The 22,034-nt window shown below is 35.1% G+C and overlaps 2 protein-coding genes across 4 annotated transcripts in view; one reads left to right on the forward strand and one right to left on the reverse strand.

Moving 5' to 3' along the window:
• LOC113236009 (active breakpoint cluster region-related protein) overlaps window positions 1–8,122 on the reverse strand; it is a 29,710-nt gene extending 21,588 nt beyond the window's left edge. The window contains exons 1-7 of one of the 3 annotated variants that reach the window (XM_026471936.1): window positions 7,809–8,118; window positions 5,210–5,456; window positions 4,719–4,914; window positions 4,288–4,444; window positions 3,886–4,135; window positions 3,619–3,772; window positions 1,952–2,093 (exon numbers count right to left, since the gene is read on the reverse strand). In XM_026471936.1, the coding sequence (XP_026327721.1) occupies window positions 1,952–2,093; window positions 3,619–3,772; window positions 3,886–4,135; window positions 4,288–4,444; window positions 4,719–4,914; window positions 5,210–5,456; window positions 7,809–8,087 (1,425 nt within the window). In that variant the 5' untranslated portion in view covers window positions 8,088–8,118. Of the gene's footprint in view, window positions 1–1,951; window positions 2,094–3,618; window positions 3,773–3,885; window positions 4,136–4,287; window positions 4,445–4,718; window positions 4,918–5,209; window positions 5,457–7,808 lie in introns of all 3 variants that reach the window. The other 2 variants (XM_026471935.1, XM_026471937.1) reach the window with 2 other exon arrangements.
• Window positions 8,123–8,593: 471 nt separating this feature from the next.
• LOC113235896 (armadillo repeat-containing protein 5) lies at window positions 8,594–22,002 on the forward strand. Its single transcript, XM_026471820.1, has 12 exons — window positions 8,594–8,839; window positions 9,103–9,329; window positions 9,504–9,732; window positions 11,430–11,598; window positions 11,946–12,116; window positions 12,229–12,647; window positions 12,724–13,063; window positions 13,288–13,497; window positions 13,597–13,837; window positions 18,778–18,886; window positions 19,026–19,171; window positions 20,783–22,002. The coding sequence occupies exons 1-12, from the start codon at window positions 8,594–8,596 to the stop codon at window positions 21,540–21,542; spliced, it is 3,267 nt and encodes a 1,088-aa protein (XP_026327605.1). The 3' UTR covers window positions 21,543–22,002.
• Window positions 22,003–22,034: the final 32 nt, after the last annotated feature.

The following is a 22,034-nucleotide window of genomic DNA, read 5'->3' on the forward strand; positions in this document are numbered from 1 at the left end:
AAGCTTTTAATTTTTATGCTTTTCTGTTTCTTATAACTTATTAGAATTACTATTGCCTACTTTTTTAATTTTGTATAACACGGATTAAAAAATCAAAAGTAAAACTTTATTTTATAAAGTTCTAGTGTGCGTGGCTGTTGGCGCAGGCGTCATTGCCCCGGTCTTAAACGACGATTTTATTTTATGCACTAGAATTAGAACATAAAATCCTATTTTATGCAGCCTACACCCAGCATATACATGAACTTTAAGAGCATGAGAAGTGAAGAATAAATAAAATTTAGGTTTATAATTTTTACTGCGTAATAATACTTTATGCAATCGTTGCATAATGAGTGTTCTTAAACACGGCCCAAGTAATAGGTACGAGATTTTAAGACCTAATTATGTAATGATTGCTATGTGCAATTTATTCTACGAGTAAACTAAATTATGTAACAGAACCATTGACTTACAATTATATGGACGTCGGGTTCGCGCTAAAAAGTGTCCGCACTTGTAAGGCGCTAAAATCGTATACAGAGCGCGACACTCCGCTTTAGTCTACATTTGTTCTACTGACAGCGCGATACTGCGATGACATTACAATTTAAATTTCGAATAGGTTGACTTGGGACATTTTTTTCGTGGTTTTTGTATTAGACCCGTCGTCCATTTATTTGTAAGTCAATGAACAGAACCAATGTATTTAATGTATATTTTGTTAACAATCCATGACAACAAACGCAATTTTTTTATAAATTTTAACCCAGGTAGGTAAAAGTTCCACCATACATACAGCCTCTTCATATATTCAGACGAAAGCCAAACAAACGCTACAAAACAAAAAACCAAAGAGATAGAACTAGCCAAGTACCGCATATTTTAACCAATCATTTTTTTAAATAAAGATTTGGGTTCAAAAACATTTTTTGTGCCGCCATTTTATCTTGTCATAGATGTCATTCGTGCTTCGTTTCTCCATGGACCAATAATTCAAGAGAACTGCTAATCGTAAAAAAGTATTTATTACCTGTTGCTACACCAGGTGTCGCGATGAGTACCAAATAGGTATTATAGTAACTAATTTGTAAATAATTGACGAACTACAATTTTATCAAAGCTACTTTAATTTCTAGTGATAACAAATAAATTAACTAGATGCCGCTTATTGCACAGATTTTTACGGATACTACCGGCTATTCTTGCATTTTGTTTAGGATTAGCGCCACCTGCCCACACCAGCAAGCGTTAATGTACAAATTAGTTTGTAACACACAACGCCATCTATTGACACGCATATTTGTCGAAGTTCAGAAAATATTTTTTGAATAATATTACGAGGAAAAAACTGACTAATTACACTTCATATTAATTTACATCATCATAATCATTAAATCAGCCGAAAGACGTCCACTACTGAACATAGGCCTCCCCCAAAAACTAATTTACACAGTATAAACTACTTCCAGGCTATCGATCAGCGTCATCTAGATATAATATGGAATTTTGACGTTTTTCAAAGTTACGATCTGTAGTATGGAGATCAACAGCCCTCTTGGTTTATTGGTCCATGGTCTCTCGAACTCGAAAGTTTTCTTGTCTCGTAGTAGTGCGTTGGTTAATTATTGTATTGTTGTAAAAGTATTTTATTGTTAAAATGAGAACGTCCTCCTTTTCTAATTCCATTATAAATAGAAGGTTTAGCACCCCTGCATTCACATTTGTACATAATTGTATAAATATTTCCAAAATTCTTTTAGCAATCCCAAAAGGTATGCCAATTTTCATATCTCTCAGTCGTGTCATAAAGGCGGAACTAGTGGTTTAAAATACAACTAGATACCTTGTTGCCTGATTATGCTATATGATGGTAAGTAAATTTAAACAAATCTAAATCTTATCGCAAGGATCCCTTTATTACAGTTTAAAAAACTGAAAATTTTCGTTTGAATAGATGCAATGTTCTTACCTGATGCTGCATTTTTCTTAATACTGGTGGTGTGGCGCTGGCTTCAGTGTCGGAAGATAGAGTCCTCAGAAATAGAGGAGTATCAGAAGAGTCCGCGAGTTCCGAACCAGACTCACTAGGCTCTGCGACCTCGCTGCCATGTCTGCATAAATAAGAACACTACTTGTTTTTACCTTAACATGGCGATGACGACGTAAAACGCGGCACTAAATATAGTAGAATTAGTATTATTAACAATTTTGTTTTTAAGTCCTTAATAATTAATAATCCAATGGGAATTTGTAAAAGTGGACAAAGGCTACATAACCTTTACGATGAAAAGATCTACAATATTTGACAGTTTTCATGATTTTGTTTGAAGGTATTTCAAAATATGACACGTTTAATGTTTTCATGTAATACAATTAAAAACATCATAGATGTAATAAAAATTACTAGGAATATAATAAAATGAACGAGTTCAACTTGGATTTTCAATTAAGAATCAATTATCACATTGCAAATACAGTATGCAATGTAGAATTTACTAAAGCATTCGGAAAGTTTTTACGAACATTCCAATTTTGATTACCAAGTCCTTAAATCTCCGTCTGAAATCTGCCACTGAAAACTTATTTAAAGAAAATATTGGATTTAGTCATGATCACAGATGTCTGTCATCATGATCATTCAAAATGCCATCATATACAACCAAGATACATTCTAAAAGCCTCTAAATCAATACAAATTTAAAATACTGCTAATCTTTGTAGTATTTTTAAAACTGTAGTCAATGTATTGACATTCATGTTTCATGACGTTATCGTAAGTAGGTATATAGTAAAAATTGTATTCCTTGATTTCCTTCAAATCACCCAGATGAAATTTTGTATAAATATTCTACAAAGACCAATCTAAAAAAGTATGATATTTTTCCAAAACTATTAAATAGCGCGCAATAGGGTATTAAAGTTAGTAGAAAATTTTAACGCGTGGTGTGATTTACTTCAAATTGGTTTGTATGCTATAAAAAAAACATGATTCAGGGTTATTCAAAATAACCCCTACATTGGGGTAAGTTGTTTATTTAGATAAGTATTTTTAAAAGCCTTATTTATAGAAAATTGTATTCCTTACATTTGCAAACTTAAATTTTTCATTTGTGTTTTAGTAATGTATGTAAAAATGTAACGCGAGCGCAGTCGCGGGTGATAGCTAGTAAATAAATTAAAAGAAAAATATTTTTAATTTCAATTTGCACTTTGCGGTATGAATACGATAGAAGAAGTGAAGAATGATATGATTGTATTAAAAAATAGCCTTTAAAATAAGTGTGGTACTTTTACAAACCATAAAGACATAGTTACTGAACTATTGTATATATATTGTATAAGCAACTAATTTAATAAACTTATGTGATGGTAGAGATTCTGAGATAGTTTTAAGGATACAATTTATTATACATGTCTTTAGCCTTTAGCAATCCACTAATAGACAATAGCCTATCCCTACGTGTGTCATTTCGCCCAGTCCTCGACTTGTCGCATCTATCTGCTGCCAGCAACCTTTCGCAGATCGTCACTCCATCTAGCCAAAGGGCGTCCTACACTACACTTGCCGAGCCATATCATACATATATAACGTCATATTAAGTATAGGCCACATGTACGAAAAACTAAACAACTTACTGTATAAAATAGTGTATGTTAACATAATTTGGCACGGTGACGTTGGGAGGCGAGTCAGGCGCTTGCGGCGCGGTTGGTGCAGTCGCAGACGGGGTATGCAGCGGCAAAGTACTTGTCCCGCTTGAGCCGTCTTCTGTACTCGAACCTGTACCGCCTAAAGTAAAACCTCGGGTTAAAAATATTACATTTTCGCCAATGACATTTTGACAATAGTCCAAAGGAATAATAAGACTTCTTTAATTTTAAATCATGTACGTGTCTAATTACCTGCTTGAATATAAACGTATTCTCCATCATTCACATCGAGTGGAACTTGATCGTAATATGGCTCATCCTCAGCAATGGGAACCGCAGCTGGTATGCTTTCTAGAGACTCTGGGGCTGACTTATCACCTTCTCCTTCAGCCAATTCTGGTGTCGTCGAAGTGACTTCTTCGTCGATAGAACGCGGTGTAGCTGCGCCACCCGAGCGCTTACGTTCCGATGACAAAGAATTAATTGATTCATAACTCTTTACCTGAAATGGTAATAAAACATTATGTAAGTACTTAGCATTCTTAATTTTATTCTCTTCATAGACTTTGCTATATATAGGTATATATATATATCTACTTTGCTACTAATATAAATATATATACAGGGAAACTTGAATAAAACAAATAAACATACCCTCTCACTGATAGAAGGTGTGGAAGCTCTGCTTGTAATAGATTCCCTTGATTCGGCATTTCGTAACCTCCTTCCTAAGGAGGATGGCGGGCTGTCTTCAACCAAACCAGTTTCAGGCATCGATGAACCACGTTTATTGAACACTTTAGGTGGTGGTCTGTAAAATAAACTCTAATTTTTAAGTTCTCATGAGACGTTTCAAACATCATCACATTGGTACTTAATTTCGCCCAGAAGACTATGTAATCATTCATTTGAAACATGCATGTGATGAAACAATTTATAGAAATTTAACATTTGTTAACCAGCAGCATTTCTCCAATTCATGACGAAGCAATTAAGTGCGAGTTATGACATGCCTATGTTAAGAATTTCTGAAAGACCACAATATGTTTAGAAAGCTAGAATTCGATACAATTACAATCACTTACTTTGGTGGGACTTTTTTCTTGGCTGCAACAATTGGATCGACAGTACTACTACTTTCAGAAGATTGGGAAGATTCTTCGGATTTTTTGGAGGCGCTTTCCGCCACCTTTAGCCCATTCACTTCGATGACAGTGACGAAATCACCTGCTTGCGATGCTGGACGGGTTTTGGCTGGCGTTGGACTTGTTTGTTCTACAGCTACTGGGTATAATTATGACGACATAATGTCATGCATCAAATTTCCTTTAACTATATTCAATAATGGCTTGTTTTCATTAGTAATGAATCATTACATAAGTAATAATAAACAATATCAAGATTTTGTCACTTTGTATACTGCAAAAATCAAAAACAATGTACACTATCTACGTATTACATATTATTATATTCATCCCAACTATAATATCTAAGCCATTAACCTTCATTGTTTATTTTGACTTCACAATCATGTAGTGACTAGTGAATACGTGAATAGATTAGCTTTTCTACATACCATTAGTATCACTGTTATTGTTGGTTTTTTGTATAACTTCACTGTTGCATCTTCTTCTGGCGGCTTCTGCTGCTAGGTTAGATGAGAGCTCATTGATGCATTGGTTAACGGAGCTTCTCTCAGCGATGAGTGGGGGCTTTTTCCGTAGCTGCACTTCATCCATATCAGCGGTCTCCACCATTGATTCATCATTGTTGGTACTAAGACTGGCCTCACTCTTCTTTGACAATGAGTCAGTGTTTGAACCCTAAATGATATCAACATATTACACATGATATTACAGTAAACACAGATGACTAGTGTAATATAATTACTAAACACAAATGACTAGTGTAATATAATTACTAAAGTTGTGTGATAACCAGTAGTAAAGCAATTATTAAGCTTATTATTATGCTTACACATAAAGACTTTAGTTCCAAAACTCAACTTTATATTCAAACCATTAGTGCATATTATTATATAAGCAACTAAATCAAGGAGTAAATAAAATAGAAATATAATGAAATTGTAGAAAATAAATTTAAAATTTTATTACATTCAAAATTACTTGAAATTACAAATGTACAACAGGAAAATCAATACTATTATCAGATGTCCTTGCAATAGTATTAGTTTAATTGGCTAGATGGGTTAATAAACTACACTGCATGTAGTTATGTCAACTCACAGTTTTTACACAAATGTGTGCATTCCAATTAAAGTGATATTGACTAATTAACATTCTCGAGCTCTTGTACAAATTAATATTATTAGGTGAATACAAACAGTGCTTAGCAAAAAAATTATAACAATGTTTTGATGTTTATTGACCTGCATTCTACATGTATCATTAATGGACCTCATTGAACTGAAAATTTTTATAATCAAAATATGTCCTATTTTTAGTTGTACATGCCTATAATATCCAGATAAAGAAACCAAGCCGCAGAACACTAACCAATTCATCTCAAATGTAAGATGTTGAAAGAAAGAAATATTTATTCCACAAAGAAACAGCACACATACATTTAACAATTGCAAAACATAATCATAACATGAAAAAATAAAAAATCCAAATAAAAAAGGGAAAAAACATAACAATTAGTAATAACAAACATAATTAATAATACATACTAAAAACACACAAATAATGTGTAGTTTATACACATTAGTTAAAACAAACGTGTAACAAGCTTTAAGGAAAACTTGCATTGCATTCAGAAACATGTATTAATGTTTATTTTAACAGGTTTCCTATAATTATACCGAATTATGATCAATTAATGAAATATTATTCCATAAATGTACATCTTTAAACAAGTATAAAATGTTATTTGATTTTTTCTGTTATGTTTTAGTAGCTCATACTGCATTCCGACCCAAAACTAAAACTCTTGTCAGTAATCATTGTGTCGCATTGCTTGTTGGGGTAGCAGTGTTAATTTCATGCTTAAACATCAACTTGCAATAAACTTAATGAAACATTTAAAGTATTTGACTCGTAACATTTGCCCCAGAAATATACTTCCCATATTCTCAGCCTAACATGATATACAGTAAATGGCAAATGTACAATATGTTAAAAAAATGTATATCACGTTTATACAGATTGTCGATTATTATTTAAAAAATAAAACAAAATTGAAACCTTTCAAATAAACAAAATTATAAAAAATTTTATACATTCTGTTTTACCCAACTGCACAAGGTAGATGGTTCTTTTAATAACTTGGAGTATCCAATATTACAAATTTATATTATACAGTTATTTCATATATACATAAATTTGACCGCATTCGGGAATGCCAAATAATCTTAATTGTATGGCAAACTTGGCCATATTTCGTGTCTCATAATCTATTGAACCACAGCACAACCATAAAAAAGACTTAATATTTAAGAATAATTGAAGAGTATTCAATACACACTCAATTGAAAGTAATAAAGTGAATAAACTGTTAGTTTAGCACGGTTCAGGAATCAATTAACTGTAATAATGAATATTTATGGTATTACAGAGATGCAGGCCACATTAACATCACATAAATAATGCAACACAACCATTACATTTACATCCCATCCTTATTTTTTAGATAAAAGTAATAAAATTATGATATTGTTTTGTAATGAGAAACTAATTATTATAATTTATCAAACATTATTTATGAAATTTTTATTTGATCACAAATTATTGTCAGTGAATCTGCATAAACTTTTCATATTATTTATTTTAGTCAAGTAACTATTTCTGGTAAATAAACAATAAGTTATTATTAATAATTAATTATTTATTGTTAATCATTTCTCCCAAAATGGTAGGGTATGAGAACTAAATCAAACCTATTATGGGATCTAATAAAAAAAACTGCAACCATTTCTTTTACTTTAATTTATATAAGAAAATAATACTCATCTGTAAGTGCTATTCAAGTTAAACGTTTTCATTACATACAAAAATTCATTTTGGTACTGATATTCATAGATAACTCAATTGATAAATATTGCTGTCTTATGGTGCACAATGAGAAATGTCCAATTAATTTTTATTTAATTTTATAGGAAATTAAAAGGAACAATTGGTGCAATGAAAGATAAGCGTATAAACATACTAAATTACCTGCTTGCTATCTGTCGTCTTATCGTCAGGATTGAGCACGTCAACCCCTAAGGGCGGTGGCTTCCCCTGAGCAGATGCCTTGTGTTTCTCTACATCCGACAACAACGTCTCCAAGTACTCTACGTAAAACTCCTCCTTCTCCAATTCTTCTCTAAGAATAGCCACTTTCTGTTTGTGTTTAGCCAAATTGGCCCTGACATCTTCCTCCCAAGCGGCTGGCAAGGCGCTCTCCGGAAAACGTTGCACCCACACGCGTTGAAAATCCCCAAAGACACTCATCTCTCACAAAGCGATTTCATGACAATTGTATGTTACAATCGTTAGGACTGACAATGTTTCACGATAAATTAACAATGTAAAAAACGTATGCATCACAAATAAAGACAATTGTCAATCATTATTTCATTTTGATCCTTCATTTTTGTCCACAGATTCAAATACTTGTCTATTCTTCACTCGTTCTTTTTTTTCACACTTCTCATCGATTTTGTGAAACTGAAACACAGATCGATCGAATCGTGGTCGCAATATGTTGATTGATCGGTGAATTAACAAAATAAAATCATCTACTGAATGGAGGGAGGAAAAGTTCGTTCTTAATGATGCTGTTGGTTTTCAGAGAAAATCAAGTTCTTATTCCGCTTCCAGCGTACCATAAACAAAAGCAGCTGTTGTATTCTGTCATACTCACAAGAAAAAAAACAAAACTGTCAAAACGCAAGTCAACATTTTTTGTTGTTTTTCTGTGATTTTTATCAACAAAATGCATTAAAAAGTCATAAAACATGGATAAAACCTATGTAAAATCTGTCATAGATGGACTTAAATCTTCATCTTCAACTAAAATACAAGAAAGTTTGTTGAAGATTAGAAGTAAAATCGCAGTGAACGATGCGGGAATAAAATTATTTCGGGAATGTGATGGTTTAGATTACTTGCTGCCACATCTGCGTAAGCCTAACGAAAGAATTCTCGACATTACGCTTAGTATTTTAGGCAATTGTTGTTTAGAAGAAGAAAGCAGTCTAGCGGTAAGTTGGCATTAGTAAAGAAACGCGTCTGAGGACATTTTTGACAAACAATACTTTGCCTTATAAGACGTTTTTTCTTTTGACCCATGTTTCAAGGCAAGTTTAGGATATTATATTTATTATACCATAATTATCCGTATTTTACTTTTAGATACCAAGAACTAAATCTCTAAACTACTGACTAGCAATCCTTTCTTGCTGTAGTCTTCATTTGTGCAAGTTTTATTAGCAATTAATCATACTACAATTTGTTTATATTTCAGGTGGGCAAATTAAATACATTTGGACCTCTTGTGAATATTCTGAAGACAGTATGTCGTGACAGCATTGTAGGGAGAGCCTGTCGCTTGGTAGGCAACCTAGCACAAAGGATCAGCAATGCAGAAATCCTGCATAATCATGGGACAGTTAGTGCTTTGGTTACCCTTATTGAGAGTAGGGATAAAAACACATCATACCCTACTTTAACTATGGCTGTGAGAGCCATTAGGTACGTATTTTAAATAAGTTATTAATTTAAAACTAAATGAGTTGAAGGCATCTTTGACAAAAAATAAATTACAAAGGAGCCTAATTATGTTAATACGTTATTAAATCCATTCAAGGCCTACAAGGCCATTCTGTATGTTTTAATGACTAAGTTCTGTATATATTTATTTGTCAGACAACTCTGGATGGTGATTGACAAGAGGGATGAGATGCTCAGTCTAAACACAGTCCGCTGTGTAGCTATCCTGTTAACTACTGAATGTGAATCTGCTGGGATAATAAAATCAGCCAATCCTGCAAAAGAAACCGAAGGGCTTAGGAAGAGCCAAGAAGAGCTAATTACTGGCATTTTGAAATGTTTGGGTTACTTTACTACTCATACTGCTTCTCTATGTGCTGAGCAGGTATATATTTGAACAATGCTGAATTGTAGATTTTAAGAACCTCCTGGTTTTTCACAAACTGTATAGTTACAGGTTTCTGACCACGGTATGACTTCTTATTATCCTTATATTTTGGAATAGATACAAGCTATTATTACTATGTATTTGACTGGCCAATGGCAGCTGCGAGGACTAATAACAGGCATATCTAACCTCTCTTTTGCTCTTTCTCATTCTCATCTTGATTTCTTGAAGCACTACTATTGTCCTTCACTTTTTTCCTACAAACCACACTAACTGTGTACATGTGAACCTGAACTTGAACCATGTTTGCTTTTTATTATTACTGTTGTAAGTACCAATTTCCCCAGACTGAATAGTTCAAACCTGTCTTCATAAATAGTAAGTGTTATGCATAATAAAGAACAAGCTCTAATTGTTTGTGACCTGACATCTGAATGTAGGTGTTTTGGATGATGATGCAAGGTGGCATGCAAATATTTGTCCGCATGAGTAAGTTTTCTGCAGATTCACCAAATGAACCTAAATTAAGTCATACTGTAGAAGAAACCTATAGTAATAACTAAATTATTTAATCTGAAATAGTTATCGAGTACTTAGGCTTTAGGAAATATATTTATTTGTTTATTTTGCGTATATTTGTTTTTTTAAACAAACGGACATTTCGGGCCCTTTACGGGTCCTGTGGTCACGGCTGACTGAGGTGGTACAGTCATCAACCAGTTATGTCTAATATTAACGCAAACCACCCTATTTTTTCGCTATAGTCAGAAAAGTTATTAATTAAATACATTATTTTCAATTTTACAAACAAACATTCCAATTTACGCTACATTATGTTTTACAAATTATTTTATTCAATGAATTTTTATTAAGTTCAATTTATTATTAATTGATAATAGAAAGTAAAACATATTAATCTATGTGGTGTAGTGGTATCTATTACCAAAAATTCAAATAAAAATACCAAAATGGCGCCAAAGGAACCGGCAAAGAAACTTGTGAAGACAATGGAGAAACCAATTGAGAAATTAATTTTGAAAAAACCAAAGGACAAGAAAATGAAGAAAAAAGTATCACAACTTTTCAATTTACCTATACAAGTTATTAGGGCAAGTTATGCAATACTAAATGGGTATATCAAGATCTTCAATGTTAATAATGAATAATTTCGTTCACGACATGATGGAGAAGATTGCCAATAAAGCAGGAAGGCTGACGGCCTTCTCCAAAAAACACACACTGACCAGTCGAGAAGTACAGACCGCAATAAAATTACTAATACTTGGAGAATTAGTGAAACATTTGAATATGAAGCCTTTGAAATTATCATGCTATTACCATGTACCATAACAGCAGAAAAAAGCAATAAATTTTGACGTAAATATGTCTTAGGGATTTTTCATCAGAGGAAATACAGGATCCCAAACTGGTGGTACCGAGAAACCATCTTCCCTATTGAAATTAGGATTTTTTTTAATGTCAATGACGTCTCGCAACATCTTGGGTAGATAATGGACTTTTTTTGCAAGGACCTGGGGTCTCTGCAGTCCTTTATCACTGCAACCAGCAGTTGATCTATGGTGATCACCGCTACTACAACACAGAGCCAAGACCTACAGTATTAAAGAACTGAAAGATTCCTACTCCTACCTTCAATTGTTTTAGCGCTCACTGATTAAATTTAATAATTACAGATGCAAGGCGATGGCAGAGGATATCAATGTTTAGTAGCATTAACAAAAATATATGAGTCTTTAGCTCTCAAATGTTTGATGAATCTGTGCTACTTATCATCCTGTCGGCCATTGCTAGGCACTGCGGGTTTAGTAGAGTGTTTAGTTGGAATATTGCAGAAAATTTCAGGTATAAGTTTATTCTGCATCAATCACATTGCTTTTGTTGTTTAAATTTTCATCTCAATATAATTTCTTATACTTTATATGAGAAATACATAATCTAATCTAAATTACTAATGGAAAAGACATGCCTTATGACTGTTTAGAGAGAAGAGTGTGTAATATTGTTTTAATAAACACCAGATAAAGTGTTGGCCAAAAGCACTATCAATCTGAAGTAGATAAAGTTGCTATAGGAAGAAAAAAAAAACAAAAGTTTGCCAAGAGAATCATAAAGCTTAAAAGCTATACTGCAATATTTATGTTGAGAAATATAATTTAATTTGTATCTCAATGCAAAATGTTGGATTTCAGATGTAGCATGGTGGCCAGAAGGAACTGCACGAGCTCTAGCTCAACTGAGTGGCGAATCTGTCAATCGCTCACGACTGCGCTGTTGTACTGGTTTGCCGCTTCTTGTAACGGCGGCAAGAAGTAACCCTTACGCTATGCACGCACTCTTGCAATATGTTTTTGACGATACTTGTGAGTGTAAATCTATTTTAAATATTCTTATAGTCACTTTTATCAATAGACTTGTGTCCGTTTAGAAATTATTGAATGTTGTGTATATGTTACTTATTTACTTTATCAACAGCATTCCAAATACTGGTTAACGAAGGATTAATAAACCTACTTACTGATGAACTCACAAAATATTTGGCTACAATGAATTTTGAACATTCTCATTTGGAAAATGTTAGTATGTTAAATGAGACTATTGCTTCAAATGAAGAAAAGGGGAAAGATTCTAAAGGTGAATGTGAAACAACAACTAAGTATGATACTTCTACTTCTGAAGCGAAAGGAAGCCTCTTCATGAGGCGAAGAAGTCAACTCTCATCAAAGAATGAAGATGAATTAAAAGTTGTAATAGAAAGGGATAACATGATAGTCGGGTTTGTTGATGCAGTTGATAGTGACGCAAGTGACGATAGTCATAGTGACGATGAGAATCTGCTACCAAAGCGGAAATCCTTTAAAAGAGCGAGGTCTCGGAGCCCAATAATTGCTAAGGTAAACCAGTGTTTGAGATTTACAGGCTAGTTTCACGTTTTGGACTGTGTACTTAAAAACACTATTTGTTTTACAGAAATCACAGCTAATCAAAATGGCTTGTAAAGATTGGTCAGCAGGTGTATACTGGGAACCAAAGAGCCCTGAATGGCCGTCGATATCCCAACAGCCAGGGTCTCATTCTGCAATGAGCCCTGACCGTTCGGACTATGGTCCTTTGTCACCATACTCGGATGGTCACCAATCGGGATTCAGTCCCGAATACAGAGGGTTTTCAAACAAAAGAGCTAGATGGGACTGGAGTCCTGAGTCAGGCATTAGTATAGGCGAAGGAAGCACACCTTCTCCTTACTGGACAGAGTACCAGTGGAGCCCAAATAGTTCCGGACCTACTACTCCTTTCAGTGCAAATGAAGGTAAAATTTTCACAGCCTACATAGATGTTTCATTATGGCCATAAACTAAAAACGTGTTATTACAGTCAGCAGTTTTATTTGTTAAGTACTGAAAAATACCTTATTTTCACTTAGGTATTTTTTTCATTAATTGCTACTATTTACGTAAGGATTTGTCTGTCGAAACATTATGAAATCTGATTTTAATGTGTGGTGTATTTATTTATCCCGTGTTAAACTTTCAGAGAGTTCAGATTCCGAAATATCTGGACGCTATTCGCCAGTGTGTAGTGACGCGGAGATTGAGGCAGGACCAATAGGAAGTGAAGATGCAGTAGATATGACAGCGGGCAGGCGCGCCGCGAACGAGCTGAACGCGGCCCAAGTCGCTCACGATCTTGACGAACTTATTATGGAAGACGATGAAAGTGTCGATGAGGAAGCGCCTTTAGAAGGTAATAAGGGCTATTCTACAGAACATTGATTTTATGGAATTTGTAAAACTTTCTATGCGTTTTTATGTGACAAAATACAAGTTCCTTTTTATTTTCCAGAAGACAATAACAAAATGGACACCAACACAAAGTCGTCACGCATTGCCTGTATCTTAGTGTTGTTGTTCCGTGTATCGCACGGTGCGTGCAGTTCTTACGGAGCGATTCGTGAGGAACCTGTGTCGAACCATACGTTGGAGTTGTTGACTGGGAGAGAATGCTTAAATGCCCTATTGGACTATGTGGAGAGATGTAAAAGACCTTTGGGTCGGGCTGCAAGGATTCTTGCTCGCGTATTAAGGTAATCCATTAGGATATTTATATCAATATAATAATAATATAATAACGCACACACTCAACATAGCCCAGACCTGCCTCGCGGGTGCCATGTACACGCACATAGACAACCACAAGTTACAGCCGAACTCACAAGAGAAATAAAAGTAGGACATACAAATATTTCTCCCAGCCCGGGAATAGAACCTGGGACCTCTGCATGGCCCATGGTAGCCGTTCGGTAGTAAGATGCTTCAGTATCTCGTCCATACTAAAAATAAAATGACAATTTTACAATTGGACGTAGTTAAGCAAAAAGGATCCAATCCACAAATTATCAAAATATGTACCAAATTGTTCCTAAGGTGTAACCTCTTACGGCCGCTTTCTACATTCAATCTCAATCCATAATTTGCTATCTAAGCTTGAATAATCAATCCAAATCCTATTTTTTACTATTTCAATAACCGATCGATGGATCGTTATTCCGATCTTTTGTTTCAATCCATCTGTGGGAGCCCTCCCACAGATGGATTGAAGTATGGCATTTTGAGATTGACATTTGTATGGTAGTGCCAGTTGTGCGCTTTCAATATCCAATCCATAGTTTTGACAAATCGGATTTTGCACGTGTTCGATCTATAGTAGCGATCCTCCAATTGTACTGTGTAATCGTGTAAAAATGGATGTTATTTTTAAGTGATAGCGACTGTGAACTTGAACATTTGCTCAGTTATCGGACTGGGATAATAGCGACAGCGACCAAGAGCAGCTTGTGTCCTCAAGAACGTTTAGGCGTATAAACTTCATGGTAAATTTAACTGACGCTGAATTTACATCCAAATTTAGGCTGAACAAAACATCAGATGTTTACATCAGTTTTAACTGAAATAATGCCGTTTATCAAAGTCAAATCAAAACGGTATTTTTATAATTTAGATTATTTATCACGTCACGAATACGAACAAACATCAACAAAACATAAATTGACACTAACATTTTGCCGCCGCCGCCGCGCGCCGTCCCTTTATTTTTTTCCATCCTATATGGCCATCCCGCTCGTTTGACAATAAACGGTCCGTTCTGGACAATAGACGTTCCGTTCTGTTCCTAGAAACACGTTATTCTTGCCGTACTTACGGTTTAAATATTTTATACTTGAAAGTTTGCAATTAATTTATATTTTTGCCAAAATCACTTGTATAAATAAATTAATCTTAGAAACATAACCACCATTTTATTCACTAATTCATGTAATGATCTTTTACTGCGATTACGTGGAACTAAACGTCAGAGAGGGAGTAAATTTACGACCGATCCTTTTTTTTTTTAAGGGCGCTAAAGCCGAGATAGACATATTGAAATACAGATTCGGCAGCGATCGATGGATCGAATAAAATCTGGATAGAAAACAATCTTAGATTCAGGATCAAATATAGAAAACGGCCGTTAGATCAGCAAAAAAAAAACAACATAAACATAAATAAATATCTCTGGAGTTACATGACATTATAAGTTCTGAAAAAAAAATCAAGAGTGACAAACACTAAGGGCCGTATTCTAGAACTCTATTCAATGCTCAAGTCAGGATTGCACTGGCAACACAAGCACTGGAAATACGACCCTAATGGCAGGGACTTGAGTATGATTTCGAGTGCTTTAAACCATACTCAAATTCTGACTTGAGCATTGAGTAGAGTTCTAGAATACGATCCTTAGGGTCGTGTAGGTCAAGTGCTGACTTGAGCAGACTTAAGTATGATTTCAAGCACTGGAAATACGACCCTCATGGCAAGGACTCGAGTATGATTTTCAGTGCTCACTGCAATACTCAAGTCCTGACTTGAGTATTGAGTAGAGTTCTGGAATACGACCCTTAAACTTCCAACTGCCATATCTCGAAAGTGAGTGGATGTGGATTGGATCCTTTTTGTTTAACTACGTCCAATCAAATTAAATATAATTTTATAATACGCGGGCAAAGCTTTCATATGAATGTCATTGTATCTTTAATACGGACCCACTTTAACGCCGTGTCCATTGATTTGTTGATTTAAATTAACAGGTTTTACTGAGACGCTCGCCGCATTCGCATTGTTTAATTAATGTATTGTATTTATTCGACTTTCTATTCATCATTCTTAAAGCATCTATTGACCTTAATAGCACAATGTATACAACATGCAGTGCGACATCGTCTGTGAAGTCTCGCGAAATGCCGCTTTCATCTAGACATTACATCATACCGCAGAGTTGTCACCTTGTGTTTTTTTATTTAGTCTGTTGGGGTCAGTGTCCTACTACTATGTGCATATTGGCTTTAATAAAAAAAAAGATGTTGATATGGGACTTTTTCACAAGACGTTTTATAGTATGTGCAGTAGTTGTAGTGTGTAGTATACAAGGAATATATATATATATTTTAAATTTAAGAAAAATATTTTTTTATAAATCTTCAAGTCTAGTATCAAGTCAATCAAGGATTTAATTATGATATTCATAATTATCAACTCCGATAACAGTTAACACGATACTCATATTGCATTTATTTAAATAGTCGTGTCCGCCATCTTGGATTTAGAAATAAATCTATATTCGTAATGAGCACCACCAAATACTTCGAAAACATTACCCAACTCGCTATTATTTGAAAGTCGTGCCCGCCATCTTGGATTTAGAAATAAGTGCCATATTCGTAATGAGCACCCCAAATACCTCGATCGAAGACGATACCCAACTTGCCATTATTTGAAAAGTCGTGCCCCCATCTTGAATTTAGAAATAAGTGCCATATTCGTAATGAGCACCCCCAAATATCTAAAAAATTACACCCATTTTGCATTTATTTGAAAAGTCGTGTCCGTCATCTTGGATTTAGAAATAATACCATATCCGAATACATAATGAGTAAAAGCAAGCAGCTTTATTTTAGTCGTTAATGTCTGCGATTTTGCTTTATCATAATATAATTTCAAAAGCTAAAACTAAAAGCTATTAAGTTATTATATTATTATTTATTTATTAAGGCTTTGGCAAAGCCATCAACCTAAACATGAAATTTAAATATGTTTCTGTAAATATGGCCGCCACAAAGAGGATAGGCAATTTGAGGCGGCGTGCTTGGATTGACTCGGGATTCCTTAAAACGGGCCGATACGGGTATTTTAGTTCGAGATTCGTATAATTTCGCGTTTTAATCTTCGATTAAGGCACATTAGCACTATCCTATTCCACTTTAAACTAGATTTCACAAAATAATTGAAAGTCAAAATAAAAACGACACTTTTCCCTCCAAAAGGTCCAGAGCGAATCCCTATTAAGTTATTATTTTATTGCTTTTTACACTTATTATATATTATTAGGTAATAATTTATTTTTTAAATCAAATTACTATCGTAGGAATTTTCGACCTCAGTATCTTTGAAGGCTGATTTCAGCAAATAAAGGCCTTTTAAGTACTGTTAATTTTTTTTTTTTGTGTTGCTAGAACTAAACTTTCGTATTAATGAAAGTTTAGTTCTAGCGCAGTTTTTAAAGTAACCCAGGAACTATGGAATTGCCGGTATAGATTTTTAATTTAAAGTTGAAAATTCAAGTCTGACTCGCTCAAACGCGAATTTTCCACTTTGAGTCAAAACTTTCGTAGCTTCTATTGACGTTACGAAGTCGATTATAAGTGTGTTAAATTGATATTAAGTGTGTTAAAGTACAATTCATAAAGATTGAGTTACGAAAAAACCCTGAAAAATTGGTGTAGAAATTGAAAAAAAAAAAAATAATAATTTAAGCCTATCCGGTTGAAAATTCAAAAAAATCCATTAAAAAAAATAACTCGAAAACTACGAAAAATCGCGGAACATACATGGGGGTGATTCGGTTGTCCCTCAATGTGAGGCACCAAAATTTTTTTTTGGACGTCACTATCCTGGCAACCTTTATACACATTAAAAAACCTAAAACTCCAAATAAAATAAAATTATTTGCCTCACCTTTCTTCTGTATGTGGACACTGATGAAATTTAAGATTTTGATCCATGCGAGATGATGATATGCAGTCACATGTAGTATGTACCATTTTCCACACAACAGACCACTACAACACAGATGTATTTAACGACGACTTTTGGACGACTGTAGGAATTGGTTAGACTGTGTTAATAGTATGGACGTCACTCGCTACTTCGAAGTCTTTTTATACCCGGTTACCACAACAGATATGTAAAATCAGAATCACACACGGAATATTAATCGGGAATTTTATTTTGTATAACCTGGACCTGAAATGATCGATTTCCATAATCAAACGGTATTTTTATATCTTAGATGAGTAAAAATGAAAGAATTATAAAAATCGATCAGGCATAACCTAAAGAAACATAACATGCTCAAAAAACCACGTTTAAGTAGAGATAATCAATAACATCGTTTACAACTGTATTAAAAAAAATCAATTGTAAAATTCAAAGAGTAAGGCCAATCCTGGAAGACAGCGTGCAGCTCAACTAAAGTTAGCTACAATTTTTGTTTACATGTCAGTAATGCCTACCGGCTTGTTACCCGCTGCAGAAACTACCCGTGGCCGTGTGGTAACCGTAACAGCGGTTACCGCCGCTCCCATCATTAAACCGCACAGCGCACAGTGTGAAAACTAACTATTATAAAGTTCAAGCGGAAGTCCATGACTTTTGCGTACGATAGCAACATCACAACACAAATTATGACGACTTCACAATTTGCCTAAAAATTTATTTGTTACCACCTGTATGACGAGATAAACTCAAGTCAACTGGTCTATATAGTTTGCAACGAGCAAAACTTATGAAACTGAAATCGGTTCATTTATTTAACCGGTTTGCGTGTCTTGCTCAGTACAAGTACGACCTATCCTACAACGACCAATTTATCAGATATTTTTTGTTTTTATTAGAGTTTATATCACTAATAAGTCTTAATATGTTTTTTAAGCAATGCTCTATGTCTAATGAGCATACTAAAACACAGGCTGGCTCTGCGGCTTCATAAGATGTCTGTCAGTTCGAGGCACCCTCCTGCTAAGTGCCTTCAATGTAAACAAGTAAGTGGTAAATTTTAGGGTATCTTGTAAATAGTGTAAATAATTGAAGAGTCTCTTAATGTAATTTCTATTGCTTGCTTAATTTTTAAAATGGCGGAATCGGGTCTAACGAGTAACAATATGGCGTTTCTTTTTTCAGATAATACGACTAAGTGCGAAATTATTAACTCAGCTGACAATATTAGCGGAGTCTAGTTACGGTATCGGCGAAATCAGTTACCAGTTACTCAAAGGAACGCCTTCTATGAAGCAAACCTTGTCACTTACACTGCCGTATATCGTAAGGTACATAATCCTTTTACATTCGCGTGCATCTCTATGCGTAAACGTTGCAAAATTTTAGTCGTCCTTGATACTACCGATATAGAGGTTACTTTCAGGAGAATGGTAGAAGACTAACCTCTTTTTTAAAATAAAATGTGAAAAAATGAATGAAATGTCATTGTTTAAAATTTTGACATGCCATACAATTTAAGAGCGGTTACACACGGTGACTTTTAGCAGCGATACGTTTGAGAAACGCGCGATTACATCGATGCAGTCGCTATGTTGAATCATTAAAATGTGCATCACTGACCCGAGAGACAGGGTTTTCCGGAGAGACTACCAGGGTACGGCGGGTGTCCGGATCAAGCACTCCGCCAGTTATACGTCTTCACGGCCGTATCTGGCGGACCTGGGCTTGGGTATGGATTCGCTGGGGTTTGTGGTTAGGTGCAGGGACGAACACGTTCGTCTGCCCCTGTCGGGTGTGACCGGGGCGTTCGTCTCGCGCGCAGCTAGCGCGTCTTAGGATCGTATTCTAGAACTCTACTCAATGCTCAAGTCAGGATTTGTGTATGATTTAAAGCACTAGAAATCATACTTAAGTCATTGTCATTAGAGTCGTATTTCCAGTGCTTGAAATCATACTCAAGTCCTGACTTGAGCATTGAGTAGAGTTCTGGAATACGGCCCTCAGTAGTGGTCTAGTTGAGGGCCTGAGGCGAGGAGACGCGCGGGGCACGTGAGTCGCCCTTTAAGTCGGTGGCTATGTCCGGACATTGCCGTAGGACACTGCCACTTGGCATCTCCAGCACTAGCCCAGAGAGCTAGAAGAGGATGAGCTAGACATCTTCCGGTCTCTCCGGCCGCATAGGAATCTAAAAAATGGAGACACGCCGCTCATTCGGCGTCGGGAAGTGAGCATGCCTTACAGCTCCGCCACCAAGGAGGAGATTTGGTAGTCGGCTTAGAGTCGGCGGCTCAGCGGTGGCATACCGTTAGTCGCGCGGAGAGCAACGGGAAGTGAGCGTGCCTACAGCTCCGGTACCTATCTGGAAAATAGGGAGGGTGCTGTACGTGCACCCCGGGGGGGGGGGGGGGGGCTCACCTAAAGCACTTGCCTTACAGAGAACCGGATGAGGTACGTGCAAACGTGCTGATCCGAGGTTAGGACCTGACTTAGAAGGTCCCTCCCTGTGCGAGCGGTCATAGTGCCCTACCCGCATAACCAAGACGTTGATAGATATGGGACTGTATCATTGCTTATGTCGTGCGTGTGTGTAAAGATAGACGACTAGCGATCTCTGCATACGCGCTGCTTAAAGTCGTCGTGTGTAACCGCTCTAGAAATCAATAAATATGTTAAATTTCTGCTTACATTGGCATTAAAACGTAGACTTTTCACATGCAGTCGATTTTCGTAGGCAATCTTCATAAAATTAAAAATTTTCCTAATGAAGTAAATGTGTTATAAAATATTTTACAATTTCAATAGGTATTTCGGGGGAATATTTGTTCCTAATTTCGCTACGTGTATACATACTAATGCAAGTGACTGTACCTTCACCAAGCCAAACAATACACATGTAAGCATGCACTGGTTTGCGATACTAATTTTGAATTGATTTACAGAACTGAGAAAGCTTTGAAGAAATACTTCATTGATTGCAGCGCGCTAAATCTACTCTTTGCAATCATATCCGAATCCAAAGAAGAACTTCATGATTGCGTCACAGCTTTAATGAAACTCGCCTCTAATGTTAATATTAAAGACCCAAAAACTTTAGAAAACAGATTTAAAGACAAAGTGTGTGTAGGTTACGATCCTATGTTAGACAATTTATCTGCGGACGATATAGTTACGTTTGAGCTAGATGATTTGTCCACTGTAAAGGCGAATAAGGTGTTTTTATGTCAGAACTCTGAAGTTTTCAGCGCAATGCTAATGGGATGTTTTAAGGAATCTATAGAAAAGTGTGTGCGCCTTAAAAACGTGACGAAACCTGCCCTCGAATACTTATTTACGCTTCTACAATGTGGGTTAGACAGCCTCAAAACTGATATTCAGATATTTCCGATGACGGATAGTTTAGAAATTAATTTGGAGGTTCTTCTACTAGCAGATAGATTTTTATTTGAAAGGGTTAAAGAGTTAGTCAGTAGCGCTATACTACAATTTCAATTAACGCCAGAAACTGCCGATAAAATCTACATATGGTCTCTAAGCGAAGGAATGGGTTTCCTTTGCGTGGAGTCCACGGCGTATATACTTACTGGAAAAATGGGAGAATTGGACCGAACACGTTCATTTCAAAATATTTTAAATATGAAATACAAGGATCAATGGTTGGATGATATTAAAAATATGATTTTAAGGCAGTTGGTGAAATAAATTTGAGCCTTGTGATTAATTTATGTAAATCTAATGTATAAGCATCCTGTAGTTTACCTATGTATATAGTATTAATTTGCGTTGTAATGATTTGTATTCAATATTATTTTACATTACTATGTAATATAGAGCCTTTGTTACTTTACATAACATTAACTTATCAGGGTATATTATGTATCTTTAAGATGGGCAAGTTGCGATGTATAATAATAGTACAGGTCAATTTAACACATGCTTTTATGATAATGTCTGTTTAAGTTAAGCATTGGTTTTAATTGTGATTTAAAATTTACATGGTCCAGCATTTATCATCGCCTCAGGTGACTTGTCTATCTTATCACACTACTGAACATGCATTTTTATATTATAGATAGAAACTGCTAAACACTACATTTACTTATTAATTAATTGAAATTGAAAACTATTTAGACATCAAGTCAGTATTTCATGTTACAATAGAAATATAAAGTTTTGTTTTTTATCAATGAAAAA

The sequence above is a fragment of the Hyposmocoma kahamanoa genome, unplaced genomic scaffold (genome assembly GCF_003589595.1).
Source record: "Hyposmocoma kahamanoa isolate Upper Pololo Valley unplaced genomic scaffold, ASM358959v1 88, whole genome shotgun sequence".
In the NCBI taxonomy this organism is placed as follows: Eukaryota; Metazoa; Arthropoda; class Insecta; order Lepidoptera; family Cosmopterigidae; genus Hyposmocoma; species Hyposmocoma kahamanoa.

Excerpts from the sequence above, each read along its gene's own strand:
- LOC113235896 (XM_026471820.1), top strand. The coding sequence starts at position 8,594 with ATGGATAAAACCTATGTAAAATCTGTCATAGATGGACTTAAATCTTCA. Across the intron at positions 9,330-9,503 it reads ATGGCTGTGAGAGCCATTAG|ACAACTCTGGATGGTGATTG; the intron begins GTACGTATTTTA and ends TTTATTTGTCAG. Across the intron at positions 19,172-20,782 it reads ACACTGCCGTATATCGTAAG|AACTGAGAAAGCTTTGAAGA; the intron begins GTACATAATCCT and ends ATTGATTTACAG.